At 41.1% G+C, this 27505-nt stretch overlaps 1 protein-coding gene across 1 annotated transcript in view; it reads left to right on the top strand.

Moving 5' to 3' along the window:
* Positions 1–14571, top strand: part of LOC139286362 (cytosolic carboxypeptidase 4-like) — a 178700-nt gene extending 164129 nt beyond the window's left edge. The window contains exon 25 of the mRNA XM_070907118.1: positions 14268–14571. Within this exon, the coding sequence (XP_070763219.1) occupies positions 14268–14571 (304 nt within the window). The remainder of the gene's footprint in view (positions 1–14267) is intronic.
* Positions 14572–27505: the final 12934 nt, after the last annotated feature.

Genomic DNA, 27505 nt, shown 5'->3' with positions numbered 1-27505 from the left:
AGTATAGTTTAATGTGCTTTACGGAGACATGGCTGCACCAGGACATTCTCGATGACAACTTATCCATCGACGGCTTTCAGACTGTCCGGGCCAACAGGGATTGCACCGGGAGCAGTAAGCGTAAAGGAGGGGGGCTTGCTGTTCTCGTTAACCACAGGTGGTGCAATCCTTCCCACATCACCATCAAGGATCGTGTCTGTTGCCCGGACATTGAACTGTTGGCGGTTGGACACAGGCCATACTATTTGCCCAGGGAATTCTCACATGCCATTGTTGTGACTGTTTACCGCCCCCCCCCCCCCCGCCAACCCGGCGTCGGCGTGTGACGTCATTCACTCCACCATGTGCATTCATTGCTATTTCGGGTGACTTCAACCACGTCACCATGTCTAAGACCACCTTCAATCAGTATGTGAGCTGTCCTACTAGAGAGGAGAGGACCCTGGACTTGCTGTATGCTAACGTGAAGGATGCATACAGCTCCTCTCCCCTCCCCCCTCTGGGTAGGTCAGACCACAACCTAGTTCACCTCAACCCCTGTTATGTGCCTCTGGTGAAGAGCCAGCCTGCAACCATAAGGACAGTGAGGAGATGGTCAGAGGAGGCTTATGAGACACTTCAGGGATGTTTTGAGGTGACTGACTGGCAGGCACTCTGTGAGCCGCATGGAGAGGACATTGATGGGCTCACAGAGTGCATCACAGACTACATCAACTTCTGTGTGGACTCCACTGTCCCAGCAAGGACTGTTCATTGTTATTCAAATGACAAGCCATGGGTGACAAAGGACATCAAGGCCATCCTGAATGCAAAGAAGAGGGCTTTCAGAGCTGGCAACAGGGAGGAGGTGAGAACTATCCAGGGGGAACTGAAGGTAAAGATCAGGGAGGCTAAGGAGAGGTACAGGAGGAATGTTCTATGAGTCTGTGGTGGCCAGTGCTATCCTCTATGCTATTGCATGCTGGGGCAGCAGGCTGAGGGTGGCAGACTCCAACAGACTCAATAAACTGATCCACAAGGCCAGTGACATTGTGGGGGTGGAGCTGGACTCTCTGACGGTGGTGTCATACATATATATACAGACAAACATATACATTGCTGTTGTATATATTTTTACTTTTATTTTTCACTTAAATATTGTAAATGTGTTTTTATATTTATATTTATATAATTTTTATTTTCTATTTCTTATTTCTATATTTTGTACATACTTTTATTTCTAAATTTATGCTGCTTTCTACGCTTGAATGGGAGCACCGGTACTGTACAATTTCCCCCCGGGGATCAATAAAGTATTTCTGATTCTGATTTGCAACCGAGTGCAAGGCAGTCGGGATGAGAGTCAGCACCTCCAAATCTGAGGCCATGGATCTCTGCCGGAAAAAGGTGGATTGCTCCCTCTGGGATGGGAGGGAGTTGCTGCCTCAAGCGGAGGAGTTCAAGTATCTCAGGGTCTTGTTCACGAGTGAGGGTAAAATGGAGTGTGAGATTGATCACGGATTGGTGCGACGTCAGCACTAATGCAGGCATTGTATCGGACCATCGTGGTGAAGAGGGAGCTGAGCCGAAAGACAAAGCTGTCAATTTACCCCTTGGTCTACGTTCCAACCCTAACCTATGGTCATGAACTTTGGGTAGCGACTGAAAGAATGAGATCGCAGAATGAGGGTAGCTGGGCCCGAGATTGGGTGAGGAGCTCAGTCATCCGGAGGGAGCTCAGAGTAGAGCCGCTGCTCCATTGTGTCGAAAGGAGCCACTTGAGGTGGTTCAGGATGCCTCCTGGGCGCTGACCTTTGGAGGTTTTTCAGGCAGGCCCAACTGGTATGGGAGCCCAAGGTAGACCCAGAACATGCTGGAGGGATTACATATCTCATCTGGCCTGGGAACGCCTCGGGATCCCCCAGGAGGAGCTGGAAAACATTGCTGGGGAGAGGGAAGTCTTTCTTAACCTGCTGCCACCACGACCCGGCCCTAGATAAGCAGAAGAAAATGGATGGATGAATGGATCTATGGAGAGGAGATATGTGATGTAGCAGAAAAAACTATGCAATTTAATTTCAGGACTTTAAATATTAATTGAAAGCATTTGTGTCCTTCTTCTCATCTGCAGCCTTGAAAATCGGAGTGGCAGCCCCAAATATCTTCAAGAATCACAAAAAAAAACTTTTGTTTACATTTTTAAAAGGTGTCCGAGACATCTTATGAAATTTGACAATTATCATGCACTTGTCATGCATTGTCATGATCGTCTGTCCAGCCCACAAGCCAAGGACAAATGTTTATTCTTGACCTTGGAAATACTAGTTTAAATTATAAATGTACATGTTCAGAGTCATACTCAGGTAAAGATGTTCACACAGTCAGTGTAATATCGACCAGTCCTACAGTAATAGGTATTACCGGGCTGAAGAAGAATAAACTCCACTATATGCTTCATATACTGCTGTATACCTCTTTAGCTTGATGAGTTGTTTCCTCTGCCGGTGGGGTAACGATGTCATCACAACCAATTGGTTAGTACTGATGTGGTCGCAGTCGATTGGGCACCCTCTGACAACAAACCTAACAGGATCCGAAATGTAAACACCGGTATGGTAGTGTTTGTGTGTGTCTGTGAGAAGGACAGAAATTTGGTCTATATTTATGTCTTTTTATTAAAACATGATTCAGTCAGTGCCATCCGCCTCTTTAATAATGGTTATGGTGCAGTTTGATTGATTTTATACATATATATTGTAAAACTAGTTATAGTAATAGCTAGTAATATTACGAGCACACCTTACTTAAGTGTGCTCTAATGCTTACCTCTGAGACTGTTCTCATCAGAAAAATCACAGCATTGTTTGCCCAAACACTTAAAATGACTATTTATGTTTTCCTGACAAGTGACCTGTTTACGGTCCTCACCCAGTTCAGTGTCTGTCTCGCTGCAAGGGTCTGCAAGTTTTTGTCATCTGTATCGCATCGATGTAAATTTTATGACTGTGCTGAGCATTTGCACCGTGCCTCCAGCGCCACACTTAAACACACAAGATATCATATCCATCTTCTCATCTCACTCTCTACATATTAGTCAAAAACAACTCCTTCAACAGCAAACATTTCAGTGCAAGAAACGACCAAGGTCACATTGTCCTGTAACTCCTGAGGTTTGTAAATACCTGGAATCAATATGTGACTGAAGACACATGAGGAGGCCACAACAGTCAGTGTGGGTTATCTGCCATATCTGCTATTCATTAAAAAAAATGTACTAAAAACAGACAGGACAGACAGTCGTACCACTGCCGGAAAGCCAACCGCCCACTGTTGGAGCACTGGGAGTATTCTATCTGCAAGAAGTATAACACAAACCAAAAAACACCACACTAATAAAATGTGAATAAACTACAAACCATACCACCATCAAAAGTGAGGGAACCCCCAGCACCCAGACGACACCCGTATATATAAACTATACAAAAGCAATAGAAAATGTATAGAAGCTATAGAGAACGGTATAGCTATATAAAATCGACCCTACAATATAAACAGTAAGATAAATAAGACTAAAATAAATATCTGTCAGTGCTCTCCCCTGAGCAGAGCACAGAGCATAACAGACCCACTCTGTCATAATATCAACAGAGTCGGCTTCATGAGTGTGGAAGCAGTCTGCAGTCTTCACACCTGTTCCAATGAGCATACTTATTAGTGTGCGGCTCTCACCTTATGGGCTAATGCCCCCTGCATGGGTCCTAGTGTCCCCCTGCTACAACACTCTTGTTGCTTATAGAGTGTTGCAGGGATGACTTATTTTTGTAGGCAAACCCGGAAGTTAGCATCGCCGTGGTTCCCTCGACAAAAAGCCAATGGGATTTTTCCATTGGATTTTGGATTATTGCAGAAAATAAGCTCTGTGGCAAAACAAAAGTTTATGATACTTTCACGTTTTGATCAGCAAGATAATCTTCACTAACGAACACCATTTTTATGATTTTTGAAGCATAAATGGAATCATCAATGAAGTGAAAAGCTAATGTTAGGCTATAAACAAACTACACCAGGGTCGCATTATTTCAAGTGAGTAGATGACTTTTTTTAGATATTTACTGGCATATTTTATATCGTAGAGCAAAAAGTTGAAGTCTCTTAAGCTTGTGTTAACCACAGACCTTATTTCAGGCATATAACTAAAAATCCATTCAAAAAACCCATTGACTTTGAGAACCGGAAGTGTAAAATCTACTTTCCTGCAGCACTCTATTCACTATTCTTCTGGGTTTGAATCTTCATGCCATTGCCTCCAGTCTGTTCGGATACCCCTGGACTGACATTACAGACATCTTCTTCTGTAACAACTTTCTCTAGCTGTTTGTAGCAGAGGAGCTCTTGAGAGTTGAGCTCTGGGAAACTTTTGGCGAAGCAGACCCGAGGATATAAAATAGATCTTCGGGAAAGGAAGAGATATTTAAGAAGTCTTAGCTGGGAGTGTGGAGTTAAGGCCCAAGTCTGCAGTGCTCTCTCACTCAGCCACAGAAGGCACTGACTGCCCTCTCGAGTTTTCTTTCTCTGGGTTTCTGTCTTTCTCACACACACTGTTTCTGCAGCACACACTGTCTCTTTATTTTCTCACCCCGCCTCTGTCTCTCTGTCTCTCTCTCTCTCTTGCTTTCTGTCTTTCTCTCTTGTTGCACTCACAGGAGCTTCTCTGCGTCTTTGAAACACTGTTAGAACTCTTGCTTAGCACCATGATTCACAACTTGCTGTGCTCAGTGGAATACATTTAGCTCTGCCCTGATATTCTCTTTCAACTAGACTTGAAACGAGCAGCACTTTGTTGTATTCAAAATACTATTGCTGTAGCTGCCCACTATGATTCCATTCTGCTGCCGTTTATCGCTGAGCAGGTCCACTGGAGTCATTGTAGGTAAGTGCCTTGCTCCAGGGCACATTAGTCATAGACACTGACAGAGCAGCACACTGTCATTTAACTCTCTAAGATACTCCTGAATTCACATACAACCCTTTAAGTAACTCCTGCTACACCTAAGCAGTTAAAGCAAAACATAATTTTCCCTCTAGATGTTTCATTTGAATAGATATCAGCAGATGCACAGAAGCTGAATTTTGGTGATTTAGTACGTTAAACATAATAAGAGACACTCTAGGTCCACCTTGCTAAAACTAATGCAGTCTAATACAACAGCCCTGCACTTAACACTGCCTTCATGAATATTAATTCATTGATATAAATGGCCTGGACAAACATCAGAAGCACCACTGAGTATAATGCAATACAGCTCAACAGCAGCTCACACAAACTGCTGAATCAACTCCTCCCTGAGACAGTTTCAACAAAAACTGAACTATATAACCTTCATGAAGGGAGGATGTACTGCAGGTCTGTATTGTATATGCAGTGTGTATGCATAATGTATATTATATATATTATAATGTATAATGCTGATTTTCTTGTGTCCAAAACCTTTCATTATTATTCTTTATTTATTCATTACATTACCTGCTATGGTTTTATGCAGTATAATCATATATATGTCTAAGTGTAAAGCCCTGCTAGCAGCTTCTTGTGGCTGCAGTGTTTATAAATCAATATTCGTTTATATCCCTGACACTAAATCCTCAGCAGCATTAATGTGCTCAGAACACTTAAAACTTTGTCCTGAGGGGGCGCTAGAGGAAAGCTTATGGAGTGCTTTAAATGATCAAAAAAATCATCTTTGTGGAGCAATAAGGGGCTGCGTATACATGTTATAACATAAGTGCAATATTGCTGCGATATGATTTGACATTCCAGAATCTCAAGCATCGCAAGAACTATAATAAACATTCAAAACATTGGTGAGAGAAAGAAAGAAAAGAGAATATATACAATATATGATACTAAACAGTTAGACATACAGAAGAGAGAACAAAACACCTCTATACTGGAAACACTTCCAGTGGATATGTGAACTGTGACGGAGCTGTGACGTATCCACATCCAGTAGACGTCCATGGTTAATACCCATCTAATACAGCACGTTTATAGAGTGCTGCAGGAATGAGTCCTAAAACACGGAAGTGGGTTAGCATTTTTACATTTCCGCTTCCCTCGTCTGGAAGTCAATGGGTTTTTTAATGGGTTTTTGGTTAGATGCCTGAAATAAGTTCTGTGGTTAACACAAGCTTAACAGATTTCAACTTTTTGCTCTACGATATAAAATACGCCAGTAAATACCCCACTTGAGAATTTGAAAACTTTTACGTGTCTTAAAAAACGAGAGGTTTTACAGAGGTTGTCGCGGACATTAACATCTTCACGCCGAACACAGAAAGTCATCTACTCACTTGAAGCAATGCAACCGTGGTGTAGTTTGTTTATAGCCTAACATTAGCTTTTCACTTTTGGTGATTCCATTTACGCTCATAAAAGTGGTGTTCATTTGTGAAGATTATCTTGCTGAACAAAATGTGAAAGTATCACAAACTTTTGTTTGCCACAGAGCTTATTTTCTGCAATAATCCAAAATCCCATGGAAGATCCCATTGGCTTTTTGTTGAGGGAACCAGTGCGATGCTAACTTCCAGGTTTGCCTCCAAAAATACGTCATCCCTGCAGCACTCTATTGCAATTCAACAGTAGTTGCTGAGACATCTTGACCTGGATCAGTGGCAGACGGACTGACTAACATTTTCATACTTTACCACTTCTGAGAATCAAAACAAACAAGAAAGGAGGTGACACATGAATCATCATTATCATTAAGTAGTTAACTATATTTTACTTTGGATGGTTTCAGCTTTGCCTTATTGAATGAATACATAACTGCTCTAAAAATGATTAAACAGGGTCAGGGCAGTTACAAGTGAGCCCACTTTCTGGGAAACTGTGCAGAGTTCAAGAATATGATGACCCTTTCTCCACAGAAATGAAAGGACATGTTTAGATGTGAATCATCAGTGTGAAGTGGTAAATCACCAAACACAGGGGCCCTGTGTTCGCTGGGAAATGTCACATCAGGTCTAATCAAACTGTCCAAATAAAGCTGCACATTCTCCTTTCTGGCAAATGAACCATGGAGGTTTGAAGCATGAATCCCCCTTTGGCTGCCACTCAGAAATGTGTGTGTCAAAACAAAGGAAACAAATTGAAAATTGATTTTGGCCTCATCTCTGATACAACAGAAAGCATATTGCATGTGAACATGTCACGCCACTTTTGTGTTCAAGTCCAAGTAGCCTGACTTACCGGATGTCATGTCATTGGGCGACTATTTCAGTCGCCATTCTCCTCCACGTCCGCTATCTGCACATTACTGTTTTCAATGTCCCCGTCACTACATGAAACATCATCAAAAACCTCAGAGCTAGCCGCCTACACGCTGAAAAGTTTTGACAAAGATTTGGATTGTCTGCGGTTTTAACGGGTCCAGCGAGCTCCTCCAGAGCTAAAGTATAGGTAGGCTTCACCTCTAGGACACCGATGATCCAGTCATGTTCGTCTTTAACAGTAAAAGTCTTAAAATCACATAGTCCACATAAGTCGTTTATTATTAAACAATGGGATTTAACCATTTTAATGCTATTTTGAAAGGGCACCATCGCTGCATCCTGGGCTTAGCGCCGCCCAAGACGATTGTGATTGATTTAAAGAAAAACAAGCCAGAGCGAGTTTTTCCCCCTTTCCCAGAATGACGATGAGTTGAGCCAGACCTTTCTGTGTGGAGACTACCGTCCAAGTAACCATATGTTATTTGAACCTGCAGTTGATTTGGCCACTTGGGGGCAGCAGAAGCTAGTTTAACTAGATATGGGAAACTAGTTAGTAAACAGTTGTTTACTGTTGGATGTGTGAATAAGCAACAGTTTGGTTTTTTTTGCCATAACAACTAAAACGAATAATGTCAGTGTTGTGTAGCAGTGAGTTCATAATGTCTCCACCTCCAGGAGAGGGTGACACAAAAACAGCTTAATCCAGGCTTTAGCTGCGTATTGTTCGGATATGTGAATCTTTAAAGCTCTTTTAGTTTGTCCAATGTAAGGCCCTCTGATAGACTGAAGAAATATATGATGTGCCCTATGCTGGAAACGCTCTCTCACTTATAAACAGTTTCAGACTGGAAATCTGGAACAGTACTGCAGTTTCTGTGCTGTCACGAAAAGTGGCCAATTGGCATATTGTGGATGAACTGTTTTGGGTGATTACTCTCAGCTTTTTATAAGCGTGTTCCTGCTTAAGGGTTTTACAATAAATTGTAGTCTCAATAGTTAAAGCCTCCAGGACCCTGAGGCGAGCAGGAAAGATTATGGCAAACCCCTCCCATCACGGACAGAATCTTTTTGAAACACTCCTCTTTGGCAAGAGGCTGCAGCCCATCAAGACCACCAAAACCACACAACACTGACTCTGATCTCGCCGTGACATTCATGTAATGTCTCCACATCTGACTCAATGCGTTACATTAACCCACATTTTTGGATTATTATCTCTGCACATATTCTACATACATATATACTGTGAACATTTGCACATTCATATATTTTACATTATTTTTTAAATAAATTTTTATATTTATTATTGTACTTCTTTCTATTTTATATTTAGAATTCTTTTCTCTTACTATGTTTATTGTTATGCACCAAAATACAATGGGAAATTCCTTGTATGTGAAAACCTACGTGGCAGCAAGCCTGATTCTGATATTTAATACTTATGTTCACATTCCACAAGTCTGTCTTAAAACAACAGTCAGGTGCTCACATGTACATTGCTTTATTTAACCGTTTCTCCTGTTCATACAGCAGTTATTTTCCTTCCTCATTAAACAGTATTGTTTATGTTCATGTTTACCAGTGTATGCTTCTTCTTTGCTGCCTTTATGGGTGCATTGCTATGTTTCTTGGCGCATTAACATCATCTGTAGTTCAGTGGAATAGTGTAAAACCTTTGGCAGGGCCCACATGCGCATTTGACCCCCTTCACTTCCATTGAAAGGCCAGTATGAGGAATTGGGGAATTATTACAGCAAGCAAAACCTGTTTGAATGTACATGTGAGCACCTGGCTATTGTTTTAAGACAAGCTTGAAAACTGTTGTTGATAATAAGTGAACCCATCTTTGGAGGTTCTACTATAACTTTGTAGTGTTTGAACATGATTCATAATATTCAGGCTGAATCCAACATGACATAAACTTCAAGTTCTTCATGTCTGATGGTTATTGTTTGCCAATAAAACCAAAATGAGCTGGTGTGGTATTTTGGTATCTTTTAGACGTGGGACACGCTTGTTTATTACCTGGTGGGACCTGAACACACACTTAAAGTGCTCAAGACTACAAGTGTGGGTGTTTGGACAGACCCGCAAATTCTTGGGGCTTTTTCTGTGTATAAAATGTGTCAGCTCTAAGGGCATCTTCATTCTCCTTTTTTGTTTTAAGGCCAGGGCTTAGGTTTGTTTTTTGGCTGGATGTCCTGAAATTTGCTGTGAATATTTAGGCTCCACATAGGATGAGACATAATGTGACCCCTGACCAGTACACCATGAAGCCCTGTTTTCCCCTCAGTCAACACTGCATACTGTTAATCCCCGACACATGACACACAACTGAAGACAAACTAACCAAACTGACAATTAAGAGAATCAGAGAATCAGCGTTGGCTGTGTATCGACTGCACACTGTAGACACGCTGTCTTGCTTCATTGCCATTCACAGCACACAGTCAACGCAAACACACACACAAAACATGAGGCGCTGTCATCTGTGTGCTAGACATACACTCTCTGTCCCTTCTGTCTCTTTCACTCCTGCTCATTCTGTCTCTCCCTTCCCTTCCTTTTTCTCTTTCCTCTTCCCTCCCTTTTCCGTCCTCCCCCTCTCTCCTTCCCTCTCTCTCCTAGCCACAGTAAGATGAAAATCAGTGTGCGAATCACATCCTCTCTGTCCCAACAGAGTCCCAGTGTGTCTCTACATGCTCTCCCACACACTCACACACGCAGCATCCCACAAGGTGTGTATATAATCAGATTACTGGCTTTCTGTCAGCTGTCAATCACAGTGACTGTAGCTGAGCTCAAGGTCACACTGTGTGAGGAGGACATAAAATATATTCAAAATATATTCAAAACCCAGATGTGTTTAGGTGTCCATCATTACAGATGCAGGTTGTGCAGACTAAATTGGTTCAGACCCACACAATTCATTTTAAAATTCTAACAGAGATCCCAAAGAGTCCAAAGATACCAAATACTTCAGGGTGAATTCAGGGGAAGTGTGTGTAGAATATTTCAGTGCAGTCGTACACCATTCCCTCAGTGTAAACACCAGATGACGTCCTAAAACAGAATATATATGTGATATTTTCATAGAGTGAGGGATAAAGTTTTTGCTTTTGAGTATGGTCTAGACCTGCTCTGTATGTAAAATGTCATGAGTTGACTTTTGTTATGATTTGGCGCTACATTAAAAAAAAAAAAAATTTAATTGAAATTATTCACATTCTCTTGGAGACATACAACTCATTGTATTGCAGCATCGAAGTAGATAAAAATTTATTTCCCCTGGTCTGGTTGAAGTTGATTCATTTGTGCACTTTAAATTAAAGGCACACTATGCAGGATTTGTCTGTTGCTGTTTGTAAACACACCATTCAAAGTTGGCCCTGCCTCCTTGGCTCAACAAGCAAGAGAGAGAGCACAGTCGTCGAGCAAGCTAGAGAGTGAATGAAGAGAGGGAACGGCAGTGGCGAGAAGGCAGTGGCGAGAAGAAAGCGGCAAATCAGAGAACTACGTTGTCTGATTGTATCACGTGGTTACGTTCTAAAGCACATATTAAACACACCTGCACACAACCTGTGGGAAGCTTTGTCCTGTCCACTGTGGCCTCTTGGTTCTGTTTGAGTGTGTGTGTGTCGGTCAAACAGCAGACCTGCAGCTCTTTATACGTCCATGACACGGACATAGAGCAGAGGAGAGAGACGGAGACAGCAATGTAACCTGGTTGCTACGTTTTTATAGAGTTCCACCCTCACACCCTGAACTGTTATTGGCTGGGGGCTACACACCCACTGCCAAAAGGTTGACGCCCAGAATCGTCCCGAACATAGCAAAATAAGAAAATCCAGGCAGAGGGCAGGGTCATTCTCTCATTCTGCTTCTCGAGAATAGGCATTAATTCAGTGACTTCAGATTTAAAGACATTTGTTACCTGGTCATTCATCTTAATGGCAATATTTTTCAACAGTGTAGGATATTGGCTGAGCAGAAACACAGGTCAGACAGTTGTGTTTGTTTGTCCCACGCTGCCCCCAGGGGAGTCGAACCTCCTCCTGGGAGCTGCAGAAGTCAAAGAGACAGAGAGACTGCTTCCAGTGACCATCGCTTTTCACAATCTGTATTTTGGTTCACTCATCTGTCTGCTGTACATTTACCCAGCTAGCTCCATGTCTAGTTCATTTAATTCCTCCTGTTTTGTATTGCATGTCTAGTTAGCTGTTGTTATGTCCTCGTGTCATTTTTAGTTGTAGTAATAAATGTGTTACATACAAAGTCCTTGCCCTGGTTTTCTGTAACTTACTCTCAGTCACTTTACGTATCCGATTTGTTTTTGTTATCCCTTCCCAAAGTTAATGTTAGTGTTATCACTCTTCGCTGATCAAGAGAAACTTGACGTGCTGACTCTGAGAGTGTATCGCTGGACGAATAGTTAAAAAGAGATAACTTTCCCTCGAACAGCATAGTCCTTTTGCTACACTGTTTCAAACTTGTTAAATGAAACACCTTACCCAGCTTGTCCAGGACTTGAAGCCAGGACCTCTTGCACCCTAAGTGAGAATCATACCCCTAGACCAACGCTCCACATAAAACTTCTCATCTGCAATTTCCCCTGAAGGAAAAGCTTCTCCTGTCATTGACAGACTTGAAAGCAATCGTCAAGCTGTATGATTGTCCTTGATTCTTTCCATGGCTCCACTGTAGGATTCAGCTTTGCGATATTGTTGGCACGATAGCAAACACTACAGTTGATTGAGTATTCTTGCCTGAGCAATGTGACAAACGAGACCGTCTATAACATATGTGTCAAACTCAAGGCCCGCGGGCCAAATGAGAGCTTAAAAGGTCTGAGTGTCTAAAAATAAATAGGTCAAAAGAGTGCTTTGACCAAAAACTACATTTCCCACAATGCCTGTCGACTATGATACCCGCGAAGTGACGGCTCACCGCCACTACACGGCAGTGTTTCCACATCAATGCTAATGAGTGGAATTCAGAAATAAATAATGATCCCAAAATGTCCAGGAAGAGAAAAGTTGACGCAGACGGAAGACTGTTTCAAGAAAGATGGGAAGGCGAATACTTGTTTGTGCTTCAAGGAGAAAGACCGGTATGTCTTTTGTGTTACGAGGCGGTGTCGGTTGTCAAAGAGTACAATCTGCGGCGGCATTTTGACACCAAACACGGAGCCAAGTACGCCAAAGCTAGCCTTCAAGAAAAGCAACACATTTATTATATTATTTATAAGTTACATCTGGCCCTTCGAGGACAGTCATTACGCTGATGTGGCCCTCGGTGAAAATGAGTTCGACACCCCTGGTCTATAATCACTGCTCATCCTGGTGGATAGATACAGCATTACACCTGATTTCCACACATGGTACTTAGGGGTGTTAAGCGTTGGACGTACTTTCCTCGGACAGCTGCAGGCGGTCTCCCTTCCATTCATAGTACAATTGAGGGGCCGTGTCAGTCTGGTGTTCCATGCATGCACGTTTCCCAATCCACACTCTTTTCCAGTGTATGGTGGTAATGCAGAGAAGAAGATCTGTCAGCCTTCCACACTCAATTCTATATTTAAGAAAACTAATAAATGGCATCTACACTTAATTAGGAAAGCAGAATGCATCTGCATGCAAATAATATAGAAAATAAAGTGCTGTATACTCTTTTCTGTCAGGTGGATTCCCCTCCAGTTGCTCAGAGCTACCAGAGGTTCATGATGATCAACACAAGTCCAGTCAGAGCTCTGAGGACATGCCAGGCGCAAAACAAAACACTCCAAGTGGAAGTGCACAAAAATCATATATAAATATTAATTCCTGTAGCCTTCATTATGGAAGTGCAACTAACTAACTCTTGAAACTGAATACACTGGCAGGTTGAACTATTTTGATGCAGTTGTTGTGTGTAGTAATACAACTAAAACAAATGTGACTGGCATAAACATTAAACAGAAAAAAATATTTAAACAAAACAGTTACAGTATACATGGTCTGTTGTGAATGTATGGCGATCGTCCTTGGATGTACAGTTTCATTTTAAGTCCAGCCCTGCTCCCCCATCCAGAGTAAATTGACAAATGGATTTGAACTCAGGGATTAGGATTTAATCACTTCACTTTAGATTTGAAGTCCAACCCCAATCCAGCAATGTGACAAGTACAGTTTAGTTAGCTGACCAGTAGGCCTTTAACACAGCAGACATCTGGACAGTAGGAAAGATACAGGTGTTACTAATAACATCAACGGTGTTCCATTAAAGTGTCCCAGTAAGCCATGACAGTGTGACAGTCATCCAGCATGAACAATACCAGGATCCTGAAATTGAAGCAGCTAAATGGAATTCAGACATCATTCATTTATTTATTTACACTTGTGAGTTTCCTACTGTCACGTGTCAACATGTCTGCAGGGAAAAATACCTGTCAGAAAGTGCCTTGTGTAAGTGGAACAGTTAAAAACCGAGACACAATTACCAGGTTGCCTGGGATTTGAACCCCAGACCCAAATGCAAGAATCATACCTATAGAGCAGCTAGCCTAGCATTAGCACTAGCATTTCCTATGGATGTCATAGTGAATATCAGAGACATTCCAGACTCTTAACATTATAAGTGAAGTGTCTTGCTCTTATTTCTCTTCTTTCAGTTATTTGTTTAGTTAAAGGGATCCATAGAACACAAAGAAAGACAAACAGGACAAACAAGATGAAAGGAGACAGTGTTAACTGGTGAAGGAGAAGCAGTGATTCTATGCAAGGAAACAAAAGCCCAGGTGTAGTATCGAATGGAGAAAACAAAAAGACAAAGAAAAAGTGTTACATGACATCCCTTGGTTTAACATTATTCAACTAACAGTTGTGAGCGGTAACATGCCAAGAAAGAAAGAAAAAAAACTGCTAACTGATGTAACATTGCATAAATACATATTCAAAACATTATTTTTCCAAATGAAGGAAATGCATTCACCATGTTAGTAACGTAACATAACTCTCCTCTCTTCTCTCATGTAGCTGTTTTGAAGATGACGAGCCTCCATGCGTCGAGGAAATTGAGTATTCCACAGACTGTCTTACAGGCACTGATCTGGATGCAGATGTCAACAGCAGCATGGCCAATGCTGACGAAGAAGAGGAGGAGGAGGGCGAAGAAGGACACAGAGGAGCAAAACATCGACGAGGCAGCGTCAGCCAATCACAGCAGTCAAGCTTTAAGAGCCACCTATTCCCTCACCTAATCAGACAGGCGTCCGTCGAGACACTCAGCGAGAAAAGAAACGTGTGTAATGGTGCGAGTACGCCAATGAACAAATCATGAGTTGAAAGGAATATTTCTACATTTTGGGATTTTTGGTTTGTTGCTAGAGATATAGGTGAGTGTTGAAAAACAGCAGGCGTATCTGAATGAAATGAAGCACCAGGGTAAATGATTCACACAAACTGAACAACAGAGGTTGGGATGATGTCTTTCAACCTCACCACAATCTTGACAAAAGGTACCAAGACATTAAACTTCATTTAAATATATGATTAAATACAGTAACACTTAACCCTCTCTATTTAGCATTTATAAGCAGTGTATAAACATTTAATAAATGGTTTATATCACTTTTAAGTGTTTATTACGTACAGTATTTATCAAACATTATAACTTCTCCTATGAAGACATATTTTACATACTGTAAAACTGTGTTTGGTCATTAATTATCTGTTTATTCAGCAGCCTCAGCTTATGAGCGTCCACAGGAGGAGTTATAGTTGTTAACAGATACTTAGATCTGTGTACAACTACAATATAGTCTGTTAGAAACGTACTAGAATGTGTTACATGTTTATAAACTGATCGGAAATGATAAATAGGGGGACTTAAAGTGAAGTGCGACCTTAAATGGAGGTTTTACAGAAATACATTCAGATGGACTGATGAAAACACTATACACTACAGCTAGCTTAAGTCATGGTCCACCCACTCGCTTTCATCTGCATCTTACTGTCTTCATCAGTTCCTGGAGTTTGCTCAGTTGTTATGGAGATGGCTCAGTTGTCATCAGTTTGGAACTTCAGTCACATGGTTACAGGTATATGGGGAGATCTCTGTTCAAAGATGACACGTTTAGTCTGGATCCTATGCACTGTTTTATAAATGTCTTTAGGGCCTACCAGCTGAAAAGGTGCTAAATGGTTTGTGGTAAATGCTGACTCCTTGTGACTGGAAGAGTGGTCAGGTGATGACAACTGAATCAACTGCATCTCAAAGACTGTGTCTTAATCAGCAAATGGAACTGGCTTACATGTGTGGATCATGCGATAACAGGTGGTGGATCATAACACCTGACTCTGTTCAAAGATGGTCTCTGGTGTCTGATGACACCTGAGCCACTTCCATATGCTGATCAAGACTGTAAGATTATTTTGTTACACATATTTGTCCCAAGCTCAAGAATATACTTCCTCGTTTAAATGACTATTGATTCTTTGGAAGTCTCTTTCTTTGTTTGATTGAATCTTTTACAGAAAGTGATCATTTCAGTCAGACCTGAACTCACGTGAAGTGTGTAACTTAGCTCTTAGTGAAGAAAGCTAACAATGCTTTTTTTTCCAAAGTAGGACAAGAGACTACAGTTTCAAATAGTCCAGGAACTAAATGAGTCATTAGCAACTGGTCACCACAGCAGTATTTTATGGGTGGTCAGGATAGTCTTAATGGTGTCGATTGTGTAATGCAACAAATAAACAAATATAGCCCACTCCTATAAGCAACATACTTACTACATGCTACATGCTAACTACCTTTTTACGAAAGTGGCTTCAGTTATATTTGAATTTTTTGCCAGCTAGTGGGAGAATAAACTTTTCTCTTTCTCTTTTCTTTCAAAACAAGAGAACTCCTGCACACTGTCCCTTTACTTGCAATAAATGTTATCACAACGTTTCAGTCCTTAGACCGTCATCAGGTAAGACTGTCTAATCTGCTGTGTAATATGTGCATATATTCATTGATATGAGTGTTGTAGACAACAAGAAAGAAAGACAACGGCATTGGTTGTTTGTTCAAAAAGGTTTAAATTACTTATGTTTACATTTAGTGCCAAAGCTGCAGCATGGTGTTCCAAAAGGGCAGCAAAGAGTGAGGGAGTGGATGTCGAGGTGATGGCTGGGCATACAAAGCTTCAAAGGGTTTGTGTTTGTTGTTTATTTTCCTAACTTTGTAAGGGAAAGTGTTTTACTTGCCTAAACTTAACCAGAGGCAGCAAATCAAACCTATTTAATTGTTTAGGAATAAAGAGTTGAGTTTATTTACATCAGGGCGTGAGGTAGAGAGTGGTGGAGTCCTAATGTTTTGTTGATTCTGTGCCACTAACAGGCCAAAGTCCACATATATGCAAGAAAAACATCTAAACATCAGGGGCAGATTTCCATGAAATGTACTGAGGACAATCATGTCCCCCAAGGGATAAACTCCCTCGGTGAAACTTCAGCCTATCAGCAGCACAGTAGAACAGTATTCTTGTTATATTAGTGCTTATGTACATATTAAATATGTAGCTGAGAAAGCTCTCTATGCACTCCATTAACCATAAATTAATTGTTTCATTCCCAGAATAAAACATTTTCTTTTTATAAAAAGTATAATAAACCATGAAATTGATACTCCCCCGAAAAACAAAAATTTGTTTACTGTTCCTCCCCTGAATACCACATTCTGAATAAGACTTTAGACTAACAAAAATAATGAACGTTAATGTTCAGTGATGCCGTGGCAGCTGGTCAGGCTGTATAGAGAACTGAAGAAAGCTTAGCTACTCCTGGGACTCCTGGACTCTGGTTTCTTATGAAGAAGAAGAGGAGGCCTTCGTGTAAATGTATCTAGAATCATATGCAAACACATATTCCACTCAACCTAAGAATGTCATCTTTTAAGCTTTTTAGTAAACACAAGCAGAATTTTAAACGTATATGACTGCAGTGAAAGATTGCATTCACACCTTAATCCCTAAAAAACTCACTCTCTCATTGTCTGAGAGTGTTAACGCAGCAGCAGCGATAAAGGAGGGAGCATTAACCCTGGCCGATACTGTAAGTGTACAAATAGGTACTTATACTATATGATAGCTAAATTTGTGCATGAAATGTTTATATGATACAGGCGGTGCTGTAATCAGTGTGAAAGGTTTGTGTAACAGGATATGTATGCATTATTTTTAAGATACAGTATTTGTAATTTGCAGTGACACACATGTAAGATGTGAAGCACTTAGAGTAAATGTGTTATTGTATTGTGGATAAGACATGAAGCTTGTTGTCAGAAGAGTAAAGCTTTGAACAAAGAAATATGTCATATGTTGTTCATTTTGTTGTTACTATTTACAAAATTGTCCAAAAGTGTATTGATTTTAAGGAGGTGCTGTATTTTGTTCCAGGAGTCAGGTGCACTAAAATGAAAAGCAAGTATTTCCAAGTTCACCTAACTCCCATCTAACTCTTAGACCATCTGAGTGACAAAGTAACTCTGAGAGGTAATATAGTAATTTTCCAGCCATAAACGAGTAAGTGAGTATCATGTCTGTCTTGGAGAGAAGACTATACCCTATCATATAAAATACAATGTGACATCACCGGTGATAAACAGAGGTTATAGACAGAGGTTTAAGTGTTGAAGGGGATGAGTGCCTACTAGGGATGCTAATTTTGAATTTGAACTTTCGCTAGCCGTTAACTGACAAGATTAAAATGTACTGTTTGGATTGAATGAATGTTTGTGACCCATTAAAAAATTACCAATAGGCCTATTACAAATGTTCAAATGCTCATGTTCTGTTGCACAAACAGCAACAGAACATGAGGATTCACAGATCGTAGGCTGAAACACATTGAATATATAATATTTATTAAATAATTATTTTATTTAACTTATTTAAATAAATAGCCTCACAAACAGGAGCCTGGCTTTTGTAATAGACTAATTAATGAGCAAAGACAGATTAACAAAACGGAAAATTGTCGTCACATTTTTCAGACCTCAGATAGTCCTAAAAAAAAATAAACAGGCCAGGCCTACCTCAGTCCTCACTTGAATCCGTTTGTCCATGTGGTTGAAGGTTCAAGGTGTCAGGCGCTTAGGGTCACATGGGAACATGAAGGTCTGACGCAGAAATAGCAACATGTCGACATGCTGTGGGGTCTAGCAAGGGACCAAGCTTTGTTCCTTTCCATTAAGTCTGATAGATCAAAGGTTTGATCTATTTTTTACTTTGTGCTTTTTAAAGGGTGCATGCTTGTTTACAACTGAGAGGAAGGTCTTGATGTAATAGTCCAAAACCAACTCAATATCTGGAATTTCAGATGTAAGATTAATGTCATTATGATAGAGATTTAAGTCTTGTTCATTAAAATGTCTAACAATAATTTGGGATTGCAAACACTGTAAATGAGTGCTCCTGAAACAGGCTAATCACTAATTCCAAGATCAAATACACCAGTAGAAACAATTTTATTACTCGTATTGGGTAGGATTAAATCAATTAGCGTTGAGTTCTGAGCTGATACATCTCCAGGCATTGTTCCCTCTGTTGGTGTCAAAATAGTAAGTTCAGCCGCTCTTCCATCTTCAGTTTGGCTGACCTTTCAACCGGATGTTGTGACAGAGCTGATTGGTTAATTCTTGTCACATGACCTGATGCTGGAGCAAACTTTATATTTAAATGTATAAACCCCAAACCTTTATTGGATTTGAGTATGTGCGGTGCATTTAGACTAAGCAATGCATGGTATCATAGCATTTTCTTTTTCTGGAAAAAGGGGGATCAAGTTTGTTTGACTATTGCAAGTCATCCACCAACCTCTACTGAGGATTGGTGGTATAGTGGTTAGTATAGCTGCCTTCTAAGCAGTTGACGTCATGAAGAGCAGTAGTTTTCAACAGCACACTGTTTTCCTACTTGCACAGTCGAAGAGTTAACATCAGAAGAAGCAACTAACCTTTTAAAGCTTGTCTGGGATTCGAAATCAGGACCTTATGCACCAAAAGCAGGACTCATACACCTAGCAGTATGGCCAGATTGGGCAGTTTTGAGTTGCGTTGTGTGGGGTAAAATGGGCTTGGGTGGGTGGAAAGGATTTTGTCTGTTTTACCATGGGTTGGGCTGGTTTTTAAGTACATTAAAAATATATTCATAAATTGTATTTTTGTTTGGCTTTTTGATAGCATGAGTACTTCTCTCTCTATCTACATGCTTGTGTGTGTATAACATTGGTCATGAAGTGGTTGTGTCCTGACGTGATGGTGATGTGGTTTACATGTCCAGTAATGGTCTCGTAAAAAACAGAAAATACTAAAATAATATAAAAATATTATTGCCATGAAATACTTAAATACATGTGTCTTTGTATTTTGTTACATACAACATTTGATTTGATTTATTTGGTTGTGAAGTGTCTAGTTTGATTCTATATCTTGAATGATACATTAACAGAATGGAAATGAATGACTACCTCAGGTTTTGTAGCTCTTAGCTACAAAATATTTGACTGTGCATTGTAGACATCGATGCGCCACGCTGTATAGATGAAACCTGAAAACATGTAACACAGTATTAACCACTGCCCTTGTGTCTTATTGCCTAACCACATTCTGTATTTTTATTAAGAGCCAGGCAACTTTAATAATAACTGGAATAATAACGGAAATATGACTAATAATATCAATAACAGTTTTAATAATAACAGAACTATGACTAATAATAATAGCGATGAGAGTCAAGGAGGCCCATGGCGGCAGCAGCCAGGTGTACCAGGACCCGATCCACAGGAACCTGTGAGACGAGAAAGCACAAAAAAACTCTGGGGAAGATATAAAGTTAGTGTGCATGAATGTGTAAAGATGGAGAGGGAGAGGAGGAAAGCTCAGTGCATCATGGGAAATCCCCAGCAGTCTAGGCCTATAGCTGTTACAGACACTGGAGGGACCCAAGTGCAGAACATGGACAGAGTTGTATTTGTTATTGCTGTCCCAATAAGTCCCTGAGGACTCTCCAGCTGATCCAGAATGCTGCGGCACGTGTACTGACAGGAACCAGGAAAAGAGATCATATTTCTCCTGTGTTAGCTTCGCTGCACTGACTCCCTGTAAAATCTAGAATAGAGTTTAAAATCCTTCTCCTGACTTACAAAGCTCTTACTGGTCAGGCACCATCATATCTTAAAGAGCTCCTTAAAGAGTACCTTATTACCCCACTAGAGCACTCCGCTCCCAGAATGCAGGGTTGCTTGTGGTTCCTAGAGTCTCCAAAAGCAGAACAGGAGCCAGAGCCTTCAGCTATCAAGCTCCTCTCCTGTGGAATTGGCTCCCAGTTTGGGTCCAGGAGGCAGACACACTCTCTACTTTTAAGAGTAGGCTTAAAACTTTGCTTTTTGATAACGCTGTCATAAACAGATGACCGCCCACCTAGAGTCTGGTTCTGCTTGAGGTTTCTGCCTCTTAAAAGGAAGTTTTTCCTCGCCAAAGTGCTTGCTCATGGTGGGAACTGTTGGGTCTCTGTAATAACATTATAAAGAGTCGGTCTAGACCTGCTCTATTTTGTAAAGTGTCATGAGATGACTTTTGTTTTGATTTGGCGCTATATAAATAAAATTGAATTGAATTGAATTGAATTGAATTATTTGGGTAAGGTGAGGTTTTATTATTAAAGGGAATCTGGATGCAGAGCTGACGGCAGGGGAATGAAATCCAAAGGCAACAGGGAAGAGTGAAGGTAATGTGGGACGAGGCTGGTGTGAGCGTGGAGTGAAGGGAAGCGTGGCAGATGAGGATAGCTGGGAGGCAGGGTGGTGGCAGGCAGGCAGGGAAACAATCCGGAAGATGGGCAGGCTGAAGATTGTTGTTAATTTCTTCTTCATTCCCCAGATGTAGGCGATGATTCGATGATGGAAGGAGACGCCGCTGACACTGACTTTTCACATAATATTCTTTATTTGCATCAAAGATCAGGATCAACAGGCACGCGCATCTTGACCTGTACAGCACCCGTAGCCGAATCAGTACTGCTGCCTCGAACACTGTTCAAACTCATCTTTTATACATTTAGGCATACATGGGATCCTACTATAACACATGAGTCTGTAAACTTATGTCTCCCCAGGGTCCCTCAGTACCCCAAAACCGATGATAGACAAGTTATTTGCACAGCAGCCTAGGGGTTAGGAAAAGAGACCTCCATAACTCCTACATACCAAGGAGACCTCATCCAAACAATAATGAATCTTATAAGTATGGGGCCCAAACATCTGCTTAGTTGTTCACCTGGAACATTTGCATACGTGGCAACTTTGTACTGTATATCATTTTATGAGAAGACTACTTTTATGAGTAGTGTCAAATAATACACATCAAGATGATCCTGGACACAGAGAGACAGGTATTAGTAACAACTAGTACAGAGATACTGAATAGCTGGTAGAACATCTGCGTCTGCCTTGAAAAGAAGTAAGGTTACACAACAATCAGGCGATGAGTGGCTGAAGAACTGGGGTAGATATACTGCAGAGCTGATGAGTTGATGGATGGCAGATGTGATGGCTGGGAGAGGTGACAAGCTGATGGGAGACAGGTGCGCCGGTGACCAGGGAGCCAGGAGCGTGAGGAAGGGAGCCATGCCCACGCCAACACACACACACACACACACACACACAAAACAAACAGGGGAGCAGGGAAGGGAAAAAACACAAAAGGTTGCTGGGAATGGCCGCCGTAACATAACTAGGGGCAAGTCCAGGCAGGCCTGAGTCTGCCCTAACTATAAGCGTTATCAAAAAGCAAAATTCTAAGTAGAGAGTGTGTCTGCCTCCCGGACCCAAACTGGGAGCTGGTTCCACAGGAGAGGAGCTTGATAGCTGAAGGCTCTGGCTCCTATTCTACTTTTGGAGACTCTAGGAACCACAAGCAACCCTGCATTCTGGGAGCACAGTGCTCTAGTGGGGTAATAGGGTACTATGAGCTCTTTAAGATATGATGGTGCCTGACCAGTAAGAGCTTTGTAAGTGAGGAGAAGGATTTTAAACTCTATTCTGGATTTTACAGGGAGCCAGTGCAGAGAAGCTAATACAGGAGAAATATGATCTCTTTTCCTGGTTCCTGTCAGTACACATGCCGCAGCATTCTGGATCAACTGGAGAGTCCTAAGGGACCTATTGGGACAGCCTGATAATAAGGAATTGCAATAATCCAGCCCAGAAGTAACAACAAATGCATGGACTAGTTTCTCTGCATCTGTTTGAGACAGGATCTTCCTGATGTTTCAATGTTACGTCCTTGAAGTTTGTTTTACGTAAGAGTGTCCTGATCAAAGATAACTCCTGATATTCCTCACGGTGGCGCTGGAGGCCACAGCAATGCCATCTAGTATCTATATCTTTAGATAATGTGTTTTGGAGGTGTTCAGGGCCAAGTACAATAACTTCAGTCTTGTCTGAGTTTAATTTCAGATAATTGCAGGTAATCCAGGTTTTTATGTCCTTAAGGCATGTTTGAATGCCATTATGTCAGAGCCAGGTCGACAGTAAACACCAACACTTCCCTGGCGCTCCGAGCTAACTGAGCTAACGGCAGCTACACTTAGCGGTTACTTTAAAGCTATCTGTCCATCATGAAACTCAGTAACTCAACTGCTGCTGCCAGTTTGGAAGAAACCTGCTCCAGTCTACTGCAACGTCTGTGTAAAGAACTTTGAACTAAAGCAACACCTGAAAAACGCTGTCCTCGCGTTCCCACTCACACCCAACTAAGTGGTTGTGAGAGAAGATCTCACCATCTTGCTACCTGCAGAGAGAGAGAGAGAGATAAAGGCCAAGCCCAGCTGCCCCGTGGGTCTGATCACATCCAAGAAAACCCGAGAGCTCAACAAGGATCATCACTGATCCTTCACTTCTCCTCCTCCCTCCCTTGGCCATCTGAACCACTAGGTGAAACTTTTCCTGTGCTTTGGGGTTGATGCGCCAGTGTTAGGGCAATTGGGAAATGTCAGGTTAGAAGTAAAGTCCCACAGACATTTAAAAATGGCGCCGCACTAGTGGCAGCCTGTTACAGCAGCTCTCGTTCACCATTGAGTTTTTCTCCTCTTTATTTTGTTATTTTCTCTTACTTTGTTATTTTCTTTAGTTTGTTAACTTTTTTAACTTGTCTGTACACTATGTCTCTGCTATTGCACTATCCTGTATGCTGCTGTAACAATGCAAATTTCCCCACTGAGGGATTAATAGAAGGATTATCTTATTTTATCAATATAGAAACGATTTAAATGGTTTCAAATTTCCATTTTACTTCCAAACTCCAAACCATGTTGTGGTCTCCTTTGTTCACACAACTTAAGCCATCTTGCCAAGGTATCATTCATCCCTTTGGTTTTGGTATTCATTGTTTCATTTTGTAATTGTCTGTCACTGTGTTCATTGCATTTATTCATCCACTTGTATGTTTAGAAGTCAGTTGTCTGCTATTTAGTATAAAAGATTATTTCTGATTGCCGAAGTTGAGAGTTATCCCTTTACTCGACCTATGGTACATAGTTTTGGTGCCTCCTTTATTAAGTGGTATTAACGCTACATGAGCATTATTAGTCAAGGCTGCAACTGAATCCTATCTGTCATAAATAATAATGGAAGAAAACAAGGCACATTGTATAGGCTTTATATTATATTATAGAGTGGGGAGCAGGGGCTGCTACATTTTACTCACTTTTTAATGTTGAATTGCCAAAATACATGGAGTCAGCCACAAGAACAACACATCTCTGTTTTAACTCTTTCCCTTCCTGATGTGTGAGGGAACACCATTGCACTCAAGTGCTGATATGCATGATCATATAGAGCTTGCGTGATTATATAGATCTCTTATGGACTAAGGAGATTGTTTCCTTCACACTTTCACTCATCACCACATGGATGAATTCATGCTAAAATGACACTGCTATCTGTGTTTATCCGTTCAGATCGCAAACTGCACCAGAGACCCACCCTTTCAGGCAGTCTGGGTTCAAATGAAAGCTTGAAAAACCAAAACAAAATGGAAAAACACACCATTTTGGTGTGAAAGTACCCTCTATCATTATGTGTCTGTGTCTGCCGCTGTGTCGGGGCTGTCAGAGATGATCCGCTGCCTTTCCACACAATGTGCCAATGTCCACTCGGGTCTACTATTTTGCTGCAGTAACCCAGTTTTCCCAGCAGAACCATTAAAGCTCCATCCTACCTCGTCTTGGTCGTCTTATCATGAAATGCCCAACAGGCCCCAGACCTTTCTGGCCTCCATCCCACAGCATGACAAACACTATCTTAATCTGCCAGGACAGAGAGTGTTGCTGATGACCAGTGTCTGTTCTGTGTTAAAAACCTAGATAACGACTTACCCAGTATTGTCCCAAGAAGATTACAATTCCCCAAGAATTGGCTGACCCCATGTTCTCATTACAGTGATTTATTAGTGTAATAGCCCTTTAAATCCAGCCAATACCAGGGTGCCTCTCTAACCCTCTTAAGGGCTCAGCATAGCAATATGGTAATGACCCAGTGCACACAGATTAAAATACCAGGCATGGGGGGGGGGGGGGTACACAAATGTTCAACTAAATGAGCATATCTCTCTCTCTATGTGCATGTTTGCTACTTACTGTCATTTATTGATGAGCTTGACACCTTGCATAGGACTCCATTACTCAAGATGCTTGACAAACTATGATTTGTGTGTTTTTGTTGAATTAAAGATTTTAAGGAGCACCGACAGCTATATGTTGTATGATTATCATTATTCTGCTGGTAGTAGTGCATGTATAGATTAGCTTTACGTAAAAATAATCAGTGGAACAAATCTTTTTGTATGCTTTGGCTACATTGAACCCGTATCATATGCAGAGAGGATGTGCCGCGGAATGCATCTTTTTACTGGCTGCACCTGCAGAGCACATACGGCGTAGGGTTGTGAGTCACAGGCAAAACAAGACGTGAGCTTTCGTTTTGGGATTGTGTCTACAGTGTTTGGACCCAGCACAGCGCTGTGAAACTTCAACTTTTTTCACCGAGTTTGTGTAATATGGGTAAGTTAATATCTACAGATTACAGTAGGCTATGTAAAGGATACAGTGGCTAAGCAACCACCACAAGTTTGTGCAAAACCTGATGACCCATGTCATCCCAGCATGATTTCAGAATGCTTGGCTTTCTGAGTCTTCAAGTGCCCCCATAAATAGTTGTCAGGTGACTGTGGAGGAAAGTCCATGACAGTCAGGACTCCTTGTCTTCTTTGGTCTTCAAGTAGTTCTTGCAAATCTTTGAGGTGTCTTTGGGGTCATTATCCTGCTGTAATTTGAATCCCTCTCCACAAAGATGCAAACCAGAGGATATAGCAAGTCTATGAAGAATGGAGTGGTACTTCTCCTGGGTCAGGGTGTAGTTCAGTGCAGGTGTCCAACTCCAGTGTAGGCAAAACCCCCCCAGACTTGAATATTCCCACCACCATGTTTCACTGTTGGTTTGATACACTGGGGTATCTTTCTCTCTCCTGTTCGTCTCCTTACATCCACCCTTCTGTTACTGCCATAGATCTCAAACTTGGATTCATCAGTAAATAGGTCTGCCTGATCGTGCTTTGGATACAACTGATCCTGTTTCTGCAAAGTGTTTTAGAGTTCCATGCACTGCCCCCTTAGAAACCTATAGTCTAGCCATGATTTGACTCTGAGAAAGCCCCTCTTAGCTCAGAATAACAATTTGACTTCTGTCACTTTCACTAAGTTTGGGTGCCATGTTTCCCACTATCACAATGCTACTTATTAAGCAATGATCTGCTGGAAACTTGAGGTGCAGCCAACACTGGCTGCAAGCTGAGTCTCCGAGCCTCCGATGAGTAGATCAAATCCACCTTCAGTGTCATCGAAACGCATTTGATGGAAGGGATACAACTCAAAGACATCTGACCTTTTATATAAAGGAGTTAAGTTAAATTTGCTTAAATTTGATTGTTGACCTAAAAATAGTGTAGAATCAAAATATTTCTTCTTCATTTACATGTCATAACTTCTTGTGTTTTTAAATGTTTCTGAATCCTCAAACTTTGGGATTATTTCCAGGTTTACGTGAAAATATTTTCAATGTGGTCTCAGGCTTTTGGACCCCACTGTATTTTTTTTTCTCCATGCAATATGAGCCTGCATGTGTTTGCATGAAAAATGAACATTTTGTATGTGAGTGTGTAAATGTCTTCATATGAGTATACAAAAGCATGTGTGACCATTTATTTAATTGTGTATCCACAGTATATGAGCATGTATGTGTATACATGACTTGAGAGTGTACAGTATGTTTGTTTAAACAGCATAAGTGTGTGTGTGTGTGTGTGTGTGTGTGTGTGTGTGGTATAGATATGGGTGGTGGAGTGTTCATTCCAATTCCTTTATCAGCTAAATAAGCTAGATGAAATTGCTGCAGCCTAATCATTAAGCCATATAATTACAAGGCTGGGTCCCGGTGTTTTTAATGACAGCAGCCCAGCTTGAGCTTTATCAGGAAAACAGAAAGGCTCGGGGGAGAAAAAAAGACCGGCTTGTTTTTCTGGGAATTGACTTTTAATTTGAAAGCATCTCTCTTTGTCTCTTTTTCTCTTGTTGTGTCTCTATCTGACTTCATGTGTGCTGTGCTGCATGTCTATCTGCCTGTCTGTAACTTTCTGTTATCCTCACTTACTTTACTGATACATTTGTGACAATATGTCCAAAGCATAAAACCTTTTTTTCTAAAATAATGCTAATACACTGTGTACATATTGGTTTAGTGTAGAACCTCACTTCTATACCACCTATACCACCTACACACCTAATGGTTAGTTGTTCTGATATATATTGGTATAATACCAATATATATCAGAACAACTAACCATTAGGTGTCAAAATATATATTTTACAGTAGTATATAACCACCAATAATATGTTTTACATGAGTATATAACCATCAATATCTGTAGCAGTGTAATGTGTGCGTCTTCTACACTAAACACATATTCACAAATGCTCTCTGTCGTTGTCTGCCATTGCATTTGCTTTTCATGCATTTCCCTGAAGAAAAGGCCTCCTCCACTGCTTCAGAGAAAAACAAATGTGTTAATGTGTGACTTGTGTTTGACCATAGAATACACTGGTTCATTCAGTTATAAAGCAGGAAATTCACTTTGTGAACATAAGCATGAAGGAAGCATTTTATATGGCAGTGCA

Source organism: Enoplosus armatus, chromosome 6 (assembly GCF_043641665.1).
Source record: "Enoplosus armatus isolate fEnoArm2 chromosome 6, fEnoArm2.hap1, whole genome shotgun sequence".
Lineage (NCBI taxonomy): Eukaryota > Metazoa > Chordata > Actinopteri > Centrarchiformes > Enoplosidae > Enoplosus > Enoplosus armatus.
This window is presented reverse-complemented; position numbering and strand designations above follow the sequence as displayed.